The 11,767-nt window shown below is 34.7% G+C and overlaps 1 protein-coding gene across 1 annotated transcript; it reads right to left on the reverse strand.

The window, feature by feature from the left end:
• LOC105172214 (ethylene-responsive transcription factor WRI1-like) lies at nt 4,339–10,521 on the reverse strand. Its single transcript, XM_011093585.2, has 7 exons — nt 10,156–10,521; nt 9,825–9,907; nt 9,228–9,236; nt 8,949–9,037; nt 8,191–8,315; nt 7,431–7,507; nt 4,339–5,150 (listed from the first exon to the last, which is right to left on the reverse strand). Exons 1-7 carry the CDS (start codon nt 10,371–10,373, stop codon nt 4,537–4,539), a joined length of 1,215 nt encoding a protein of 404 aa, XP_011091887.1. The 5' UTR covers nt 10,374–10,521; the 3' UTR covers nt 4,339–4,536.

The following is an 11,767-nucleotide window of genomic DNA, read 5'->3' on the forward strand; positions in this document are numbered from 1 at the left end:
GGGTTGTACGATAAGCTTACAATACTCCTAGCAGCTCCTCATCCCACGATCCCTTTAATTTTATTCTAGACTTCAAGTGTTGGAGAATGGTTCTGTTCGTTACTTCTGTCTGCCCATTGGCTTGAGAATGGCCGACCGCTGTAAAGCGTTGCTGAACTTTCATTTCTTTTAACCAGGTTGTGATTTGTTTTCCTTGGAACTGAGTTCCAGTATCTGATATCAATATTCTTGGAATCCCAAATCTGCAGATTATATTCTTCCAAATAAAATTGATCATTTCATTTCGGATATTCTTGCTATTGCTTCAGCCTCAACCCACTAGGAGAAATACTCAACCGCTACTACTATGAACTTCTTCTGAGCTTTTGCTGGGGGAAAGGGTCCCCGAATATGGATCCCCCATTGGTCGAATGGGCATGCGATCTTAACCAGTTGCATAGGTGTCGCTGGTGTATGTATCTGTGAAGCATATCTCTGGCAGCTTTCACACCTTTGCACGAGCTCTTTAGTATCTTTCATCATGGTGGGCCAAAAATATCCTTGCCTTGTCAATTTCTGTGCTAATGATCTTGCGCAACCGAGTGATTTTCGCAGCTTACTTCATGAATTTCTTTCATCACATATTTGACCTGGTCATCATCTAAACATCTTAGCAATGGACCTTCAATAGACCATTTATATAGTTGCGATCCGATTAGACAGAATCTAGGAGCTCTGAACTGCAATCTTCTAGCTTGTGTGGGGTTTTCGGGTAGAATGCCATGTTTAAGCTATTTTATAATTTCATCTCTCCATGGGCAAGGTGGCTCAACCTTATTGATTTCCGAACCTTCTGAAAATGCTAGTTGATCTCTCACCATGACTATTACCTTCCGATTTTTAATTCCTGATAAGAGAGCTCTGAACTTTGATAGTGAGTCGGCTCTATCGTTCTTGCATCTTGGAATCTGCATGATCGAGCATTTATTGAACTGTTGCATCAATGATTTGGCTTTCTTATGATATATAGCCATAGATCGCTCCTTAGTTTCATAGGTTCCCTCGATTTGCATTGCTACGAGTTGGGAATCCGTAAATACTTCCAAAATTCTTGCTCCTGCTTCATGAGCCAACTCCAATCCTAGGATTAAAGCTTCATACTCTGCTTTATTGTTAGTAATGGCGAAAGAAATTTTAGCAGCAACTTCCATTTCTATCCCCTGTGGTCCTTGAATAAGAATCCCAACTCCTCCATTATTGGCGTTTGAAGATCCATCCACGTGTAATATCCAAGTACTGGGCTCTTGGATTGATTCCCCAGCTAACTCCATCACGAAATCTGCTAGGACTCGTGCTTTTTTAGCTGTTTTGGTTTGGTAATCAATATCATACTCCCCTAGTTCGATTGCCCACTTCACCAATCTTCCCTAAGCTTCAGGTCGAGATTTTAGAGGTTGATTAGTTAACACCACGACCTTGTGGGATTGGAAGTACAGTCGCAACTTTCGAGCTGTTACTACAAGGGCCAGCACAAGTTTTTCGATCGTGGTATATCTTTTTTCGGCTCCTTACAACATTTTACTAACATAGTATATCGGATTCTGTCTTTTCTTGTCCTCTCTCACCAGTACCGAACTGACAGCATTTTCTGATATTGCTAAATATAAATACAATGTGTCACCTACCTTAGGGTTCGCCAACAAGGTTGGTGACCTCAGGTAGTTCTTAAGTTCTTGGAATGCTTGCTCGCATTCTTCTATCCACTTAAACTCTTTCGCTTTTCTTAGAACTTTAAAAAATTGTAAATTTCTATCTACAGATTTAGAAATAAAGCGATTGAGTGATGCGATCTTACCAATTAGTTTCTGGACCTCTTTCACTAAGGTTGGTGACTTGAATTGCAAGATCGCTTCAAATTTCTCTGGGTTGGCCTCTATCCCCTGACTGCTGACCATATATCCCAAGAATTTGCCGCCGATGACTCCAAATGTGCATTTGTTGGGTTGAGCTTCATCCCATATGTTCTCATGATGGTGAATGCGATCTCCAAGTGTGCCAAATGATTTTCTGGTTGCTAGCTCTCAATGAGTATATCATCCACGTAGACCTCCATTGTTTTTCCTATTTGGTCTCGAAAAATCTTGTTTACCAGTCTTTGATATGTGGCTCCTATATTTTTCAGTCCAAAAGGCATTACATAATAACAAAAAATACCTTGCTCTGTTACGAAGGATTTTTTGCCTCGATCTTCAGTCGTCATATAGATCTGATGGTGCCCTTGATAAGCGTCCATCATGGAGAAGAGTTCTTCATAACCAGCTGTGGAGTCTACCAGTATGTCGATTCTTGGTAGAGGATATGGGTCCTTGGGGCATGCTTTATTTAGGTCTGTAAAATCTGTGCACATCCTACACTTTCTAGATGATTTTAGCACTACCACCACATTCGAAAGCCAATCTGTGTATTGTATCTTGGAGATGTATCCTGCGCTTAACAGTTCTCTGACTTCTTCGTTGATAGTTTTGTTCTTCTCCACCCCAAATGTCCTCTTCTTCTGCTGGACAAGTCGTACTGAGGGATCAACATTCAATCAGTGGACTATGACCTCTGAGCTTATTCCTTTAAAATTCGAGAGATCCCATGCGAACATGTCTGCATTGTTGTGGAGGAATGCGACCATTAGCATCTCTAGCTCCTTGTTCATTCTGGATCCTATCTTGGTCGTCTTCGTTGGGTCTCCTTGCACCAACTCTATCTCCTTATGTTCACCAATGGGTTCTATTCTCTTTATTCACTTTTCCTCTTCTTCATTCAATTCATTGAGCTTCTTCTTCTTTTTTTAACTGTGTCGCCCTTTTTCGGGGACAAATTGTAGCATTTCTCGCTTCCAGGCCTTGATGGTAATATGCAACCTTTTTGCTAATGAATAAGTGCCTCCCACTGATGAAGATGAATTTGCAGCTTTATTGGATGAGATAGAGGATAACTGATGTCGCCTTTATTTAGAATCTTCTTGCATTTCAGACAATATTAAGTTTGCAAAGTGAGGTCGTTTTGTAATTCTTATGATGTACTCACCTCAACTAAATGCCATGATCTTTTTCAGATTCATGTGTTATCTAAGGGGGGTCTTCCATTTTATTCATTAAATGAACTTTGTATGCAAAAAGAGATCTTTCCCAGATCTTATTCATTTGGCGAGCTTTACATTTAAAGGGCGATCTTTTCAGATCGTATTTATTGGATGACCTTTAGACGCAAAAGTTGGATCTTTCTCAATCGTATTTATTTGACGAACCTTACATTTAAGAGGGGATCTTTTTCAGATCGCATCTATTGGGCCTTTTCCAGGCATTCCTAAGGTTCTGGATATTTCAAGGTCCGGAAAGATCTTTCCCATTGGCATCTTGGAGCCTATATGTTCCCTGACTCTTCATTTCAACCACCTTGTAGGGTCCTTCCCATCCTGGGTCTAGTTTACCCATATGTTTGGAGACTTCTACTTTTTTCAGGACGAGGTCGCCTATTTGCAACTCCCTTGGTCACAGCCTCTTGTTGTGGCCTTTTAGCATCAACCCTTTGTGGTGGAGTATTTTTGCATACGCCGCGTCCCTTCTCTCCTCCACCATGGCGTGATCGAAAGATCGTGCTTCATTGTTGGCTACTGGGTCATAGCTCGCTATCCTCTGGGTTTCCTCGCCAATTTCTGCAGGAATTATAGCTTCAGAACCATAAATTAAGCAAAAAGGGGTCTCACCTGTAGCAGGTCGTGGGGTCGTACGATAAACCCACAATACTCTTGGCAGCTCCTCATCCCACGATCCCTTTGATTTTATTCTAGACTTCAAGTGTTGGAGATGGTTTTGTTCGTTACCTCTATCTGCCCATTGGCTTGAGGATGTCCGAGGCAGATCAGGCGATCAAAGTTCTTGCTCGAGACAGAAATCCTGTGGCAGATCAAGATCTTAAGGAAAACGATTCAATTGGAGACGAGGAACAACGCTCGAAGCCGACTGAGAAAAAACGACAAGGGTAAGAATTTGATATAAATTCTTGGATCCTTGTTTTTCCTCTTTAATTCTTGGTCCGTTATTTTATATTTGTACATGCACCAAACTTCCTAATAAATCAAGAGTACACCTTTTGATCGGATTATTTATCCTCTTCTCCAACATTGAAATCCCCTCCTTTCTGGCGTTCTCCCATTGTTTTCCTCATCATTTTCCCTAACCAATCTCCGAATTTTCTCTTTCTCCTTTTAATTTTGTTTTCAATCGTCCTACAGCACGTTGCTGTTTTCATCAAACACTTGAACCCAACAGGCCAACAGAGACTAGAGGTATAAGAACAAGCGAAGAATAGAAGAAAGCAAGCTCTCTGATTTCTCTTCTTTTGAAAGCACTAAGGACTCCTACATTACTAGCAACAAACATGGCTAACTTTTCATAGTCAAATCTCAAGGAAGGGAAAAAGACAGCACCATAAACAAGCCAAAAACGTTGAACTTGTACAGAAGCATTCATGCTACACTACTTTCCTCAGCTTCCAACAAGAACACTAGATGTTGCTACAAACTGATGCCATCGTGGACAACGATGACGAAGAAGGCGAACCCGATAACTCCTGCCCTTTGGACTCCCGGTCCACCAAAACGTCCAAGGCTGTCCCCGACATTGCATCCTGCAGGAGCTCGTTATTGTACAACGGCCCATCAAAAATACATTCAATATCATCCTCAAAGCCTTTGTCGTCAAGCCAACCTAGCATCTCGGACGCTCTCTCGAGAGGGATGTCAGGCAAATGAAGCGCATTGAAGCCATCCGTGTCGAGACAAAGGTCCCAAGGGTGCTCATGCTGGTCGGTCGGGTCCATCACCATCATGGCTTGGGAGTGATCAGTAGGGTCTATCAACTCTAACTTTGGAATGCTTGGTTGTACCTGTTGGCTTCCATCTTCTTGATCATCATGTGTTTCATCTGCTTGTACGTCGTCTATGGACTCTCGATTTGTTTCCTCCTTAACCTGGAGATCTTCATGTTTTACTTGCAATTCCGGCAGGATTTTCTTCAGCTTATCGGCGTAGTTGCTGATATCGAAGTTTGTTACAGCATTCGGACCCCTGAATTCTATGGCTGCTATGTCGTATGCTGCTGCTGCTTCCTCTTGGGTGCCTGCATGAACAAATATTCTAATAAATAAAATCGAAGCAATTTTTATGTTAAATGGAGGCAACATATGTGTAAGTTTAATTCATGAAAGTATAAGTTTATAATTCTAAGTATGCACGCGCGAACCGATTTGATCAAATCTAAACCTATTACGTAATAGAAATAACACTTACGTGTACAATTCGAAAAGAGTGATCAATCATATATTAAGTGTAATATTACATTGGAGTCTGATTAGATCGACTCAACCATACCTACTTTGCATGAGATTTTTCCGTAGACTTATTTATTCATGTCAAAATCTCTACTTCAAATCCCAATGTTTTTTCCTGGATTTTCAAGAAGAATATCAGTTCTGTCTGCTCCTGATAAAAGGTCAAATCTCTTCTCAGACGACTCTCAATAAAACTCCATTTCCTATAAAAGTTTTATTTCCAAAAATATCTAAATTAAAACAATGATTTCACACTGCTTATTTCTATAAAGCATTGCTTATATTTATGTATCCAAAAATTACATTATTTATTTAATTTAAAATTAAAATTGTTCACGCGTGCACATATTAAATGGACTAAAAAAATAAAGTACAATTTAAATTAAAATAAAACAGTTACTTCTATATCACTGTAGAGCTGTTATAACTGGTAAGAAATATGGTCTTCTATCTAATGTATAATCTAAGTTAAGGAGAGCCCACCACCAATTAATTAATCACCCCCATTATCTGCAGCGTGGTCCAAAAATAATTGGAGTTGTGGTAGCAAATAATCAAGCAGCTGCGCAAAAATGTCCAAACTCATATAACCTTTTCATTATTGCAAACACCCTTATCCTGTATTGTAAATGAATAAATTGTTCCTATAAAAAAATTTAATAATTTATTCTCATGTATTTTTTAAAATGCAGAAATTTCTCCATTTGTTTTTTAAAATAAAGCAGTTTACCTTCTTAAACAAGGGATAAATTACTTTATTTTAATTAACACAAAAGAATAAATAGCTATTTTTTTCCATAGCAGGTTAACTGCCGTAAATGCATTAAACCCTTTCATTAGCTTTTAATTCTCCTAATTTGGTACTTTATTATTCATTTAATTGCAGCGTCGCTTAACTTAATATATATGATTTTCAAATGCAAATCATGAAGGTAGCAGGGTTCAAATTTATGGCCATAAAAGAATTTCACTATACTTTATACATTGTGACGTATCCCTTGGCCTGTTAAAGAAAACACCACTTGATTCATGATTGTTGTACTATATCTTTTTCTATTTATGAAAATTATATTTACCGAAAAAAAAAAAGAACTTCACTGAAAAGAAAAGCCCACCACTTCCCGCTTGGGGGTCTTTCTTCTTTAAGGATGATTTTTTGCTTATCATTATTTTCACAATTACGTGTTACCTCTAACCCGATTTTAAATTTATTCAGAAAGAGTCGTCACTGGAAGAAATATAATATTTAATTATAACAACTAATATTAAATAGTAATAGCAAATAACCATGCTCGTTGGCCGTGATTTTTGTGAAATTAGATATATTTTTGCCATGACTCTTAGCAAATAATATTTTTTATAATGAAAAAATTAATTTTTGCATTAGTCTTATTTAATAATAATTATTTTACTATAATTTTAATTACAGCCATTAATAATTTTTTTTTCAAGAGGGAAAAATAGTCTCAAAAAAACGGTTGCATCCTGCAGCTGGTGCACTTGATATGCTCACACATACTCCCACATATTTCATCATGGAAGTATGTGTCTGGTGCATTTGTACACTACATATAGAACGGAATTTGTCCCTGAGATCTGTTGCCTGCTCACTACTTGGATCCATCAACTTTCTAGTCAAATTTATACTTAAAAAATAAAAGAAAAGGGATCATAGCCCTCTAAAAGGGAATATTTTCAGTTTAATAAAGGTTAAGGAACACAAGTCTATCTTGTACGGCCATTTTACAGAGATTGTCTTAACTATAACTTAATGTCTTAAACCCAGTCAACACATGTGCCATGTCAGCTTTTCTTATACCTAATAAACTATTCCCCTTTGTTTGGGGACAAGCAGATGCAGATGGATTTTGAGAATCGGATCTCTACAGTTCTTTATGACTTTTTCTTCTCGTCTGTAATTACACTTCTACCCATCTCCCCCATCCCTATTTCATGATCTAAATTTATGTTTGACAATTTTTTGTGTAATTATAGTTTTCCTTTTGGGGTAAAAAGGTAATAAACTATACCAAATTCGAGATGCGTAAATACGAGTAAGGAAGACTTACTGTAGGTTCCCAAATAAAGGTATTTGTTTCCAGAAACGCGACCTATTCGAGCCTCCCATCGACCGTTATGGTGATGCCTGTCAAATTCCACAAAAACATGTTAGATGACATTTTTTTTCCCTATTTTTCATTTTTAAAATTGAAAAATCTTATTTAAAAAGATATTTACATTCAAGAACTTTTGAAAAATGAAACAAATCCAACCCCGTAAAAATTACAACAACCTGTAGTGAATCCAGCATTATTACACTGATAGAGCATGATTCTCGCCAAAAAGTCATGTTTTTGTTCCACATTCAAGTAAACACGCAGATAATGCACCATCATCAACGCCCACGAAGAGAATAAAACCATGCGCGGTTCCCACTTAAAAAGTATTTTTTTATTATTTGAACTCATCGACAGATATATTGACCAGAGAGGTGTTTGCAACGGTTAAAGATAAGTGTTTATCAAATTTTTTGTCCAAAATAACTTGAAAAATGTGTTTTTAACTTACAACTCTTACTGTTTGAACCGTTTAAAAGTTATAAATGGCTAACTACCAATTTCGATATTTTATTGATAAAATTTTAAATATTAAGTTATTTTTCCAAAAATTCCAATTTTAGCTTTTCTTCACTTATGTTTGTCTCGAAAACTCCCAACTTTTACTACACTGAAACTTACAACTTTCGGTATTAATTTATTCCCACCATAAAAATAGAAGTCGTTACTTAATAACATGACGATTTTCTTCTTCTTACTAATACTGTATTACCTCGCAACGCCGCGATACTTGGAAACACCTCTTGAAAACCCGCTGCTCCGCCGCCGGAGCGAAGCTAAATACTCCTCCTTGGAGGATTTCTGCATATCCTCAAGCTCTTTCGAGTACGACCCCACCTGTATTTCCAGTCAACACAAAAGTTAATGGTCTTAATTAGTTGGCCGCCCTCTATCATTAGTCAAAATTAAACACAATAATGCATGCACTAAAAATCCCTACTGAAAATTCGGAACATAATAATATTAATAATTGATTAATTCAAACATAAATATTAACTAAAATTTGATACAATTACAAATACTTTTTTATTATTTGAGAAATTATTGATAACCTGATGATGTCACAAATGTCAACTTTACATTTTTTGAAATTTTATATATTATTTTAAAAATAAAAAATATATTAAAAAATCTTTTGTTGGAGAGACATTATTAAAGAAATATTTAAAAATTTAATGTCAAAACGGCTGTTATTATAAAAAAATAAAAAATTCTAAAAATACATAATTATAATTCAAGATTCAAAAGGATATTTTTTTATCTATTCAATACATAATTTTGATAAAATCATAAAAAAAGGTTAACAAATTGATCAATTATTAAATGGGTGTTATTATAAACGGGGCATGATAATATCTCAAATAATAAGAATATATTTATAATTTGTATTAAATTTTAGAAAAACTTGACGTAATTTATTATCTAAAATGAATAAAAAAAAGGAAGAATGCAACAGTAGTATCTACATACAGGAAAATTGAGTATAGTGGTGGGCCCCCAGTACTTGAGGGCGGCTAAGTCGTAGGTTCTTGCCGCATCTTCCTCATTGTCATAAGCCCCTACGCACATTTAAATTATTTAATTACATAATAATAATAAAAATAATTAATGAAATCTTGACTGAACTTATACATCCATACTCAATAAAAATCAGCACATTTAATTAAAAAAAGTTATAGATAGTAGAACAGTACATGTAATAATTCCAACTCAAAAATAAAATAAAACAAAATAGTTTATGAGCTTTACCTAAATAGACTGCGGAGGGACAAATTGCGGGCGTTGCAGTGGACCAGGATCATCACGACCATGATCAGGAATAAAACCACAGTCAGAATTCTGAATTTAAATTTTATTAAATTAATCAACAGCAGAATATACTGTAATTAAATAATTATATGGGACCATTTAATTAAATAACTAAAAGTAGGGTAAATTAGATCTACACCCTGTGAATTTGACTACACAGACACCCCATTTTCTTTTCTTTTTTTTTTTGTTAAAATAAAGGTACACTTCTGATTAAGTGTTAGTGCACATAACTCTGTGGGTATTTATTAAAAAATTCATCTGAATATGAGGTGAACTTATAATTACAACTATAAATTCAAGAGTCTTACCAATTGTAATTTTTTTTAAACGATAAAAAGTAATTGTATATTTAAATCTGTTCGTGGAGATGTCAACGTATTTTATCCAAATTCTTAAAATTAAGATCAGAGATCTCCTTCACTTCAGTACTTTCTTTTTTTGACTTTGTTCACCCTAAAAGTTGAATTAAAATAATACAAAAAATGGATTATTTAATAAAAAATATATATTGAAAGAGGAAGGAAAAAAAATCACTTTGTCTTCCTCTCTTGTTCTGAATGCTGTTCCATGTAGTCTTGTCCCACAGGTGAGCCTCAAACCTCCCGGTCCATCTATGCCTGCACCACCACCATTATTATTATTCATAAAAACAAAAAAAAAAAATTATTTATTTTTCTTGAATTTAATTGTCTTTCCAAAATTAGAAAATAAAAATTCCATGCATGCAAATCCAACATGCAAACAACCCCAATTCACGATTTTCCATCTGGGATTATGTCAAAAATAAAAAAATAAAATAAAATTTTGGATTTGTGTGTGGGTGTGCGTATGTACAGATGAGTGTGTGTTTTGAGTGTGAATTTACCTTGTGACCCCTCTGTAGATGGAGCTTCTTGATTTGGGAGAGGTGGCGGTATAGTCGTGAGCAGCGCTCACACGCTTCTTAGCTCTAACGCGTTTTGGTTTTTTGGGCTGCTGCTGGAGAGATTTAGCAGTCTTGGATTGATTTTGTGTGAGTGGTGACCCAATGCAGGAAGATGATGAGGAAGAAGAACAAGAATATGAAGGGGACCTCCTCTTCATCTCTCTCTCTCTCTTCTTTTCTTTCTCTAGCGGAGGAGAGATGGAGGAGGGCGTGATGAGGTGATGACACACGCAGTCAGGGTGTGAGTGTGTAAAGATGGGTGGGTTGGTGGGGAATCGAAGAAGAGGAGGAAAAGAGGGGGTGGGGTGGGGTTGATGGGATCTTTTATTACACTTTTGTATTATTTATTAATGCTGTATTAATAAATGTTTTGATATGTATTTTTAAAAAAAATTAAAAAATATAATTAAATTGACTTGTAAGTTTACTGAGAAGTTTCACATTGTATAGCGCTAAGTGCAAGTTGCCATTTTACTATCCTTAAGATACCATATATTTTTTAAATTAATAAAAATAACACTTAAATATTTAAAATTTGACCTTATATTATATATATAATATTCAGTTAAAAAATAATTGAAAATATTTAAAATATAATTAGTAAGTGGAAGAGTTCAAATTTTATTATATTTTACATACTTAACATTAAATGATGAATGAGTATAATAAATTATTTTTTTATCTAAAAAAATTAAATAATTAATAACTTAGTTTTATTATCAAACTAATAACTTTAATTTTTTTATTGTGTATTTATTGTAATCATTCATTACTTAACTTTGAGTATGTAAATATAATAAAATTTGAATTATTTAACTTATTAATTGTATTTTAATTTATTGTAATTAAAAATATATTTTTCAGTTAAGAAATTTAATTGGATTTAAAATGCAAATGTTGAAAAAAGAAATCCTTTGATATAAATATGTATATAATATAATTAAGTGCAAATTGTCCAAATATTTAGTTCTTGGGAATAAGTATTATATTTATTAATTTAGAGGTGGGGAGATAAATGCTACCTTAAAAATATGTGAGGGAGCACAGTGTATAACGCTACTATATATATATGGCCAAATAATAAGAAAAAAAAAACCCTACTATATATGACAAGATTACAATTTTAATCTCATGTGTATAGGGTGTTTCAATTATAGTCCTCTACAAATTAATTTTTACAAATTTATTTTGCATATTGAGGACAAAAATTATCCAAATTTGCTAAAATAACCCCAAAAATACACCTAAAAGCTAGTCACAAATTCTAACCATTTTTTTCAATGTGTAAAATTTTTAAAATATTATAGAAAAAATTAAAAAAAATATACTCGTACAGGACTAAAATTGATACTGCTTACGGCACTAAAATTGTAATTTTTCCTACTATATATATGGGTGCCAAATAAATATAAAATTTAAAGTGTGATAGAAAATTTTTCTCAAAGAATAGAGTTCAGATTAATAAATTGTTGGTCCAGTGGTAAACGAGCTAAATTTTAAAGTAGATTTTTCCAAATAAATAGAATTTGAAACTTTATAAACACACTTATTG

This window comes from Sesamum indicum, linkage group LG10 (assembly GCF_000512975.1).
Source record: "Sesamum indicum cultivar Zhongzhi No. 13 linkage group LG10, S_indicum_v1.0, whole genome shotgun sequence".
Lineage (NCBI taxonomy): Eukaryota > Viridiplantae > Streptophyta > Magnoliopsida > Lamiales > Pedaliaceae > Sesamum > Sesamum indicum.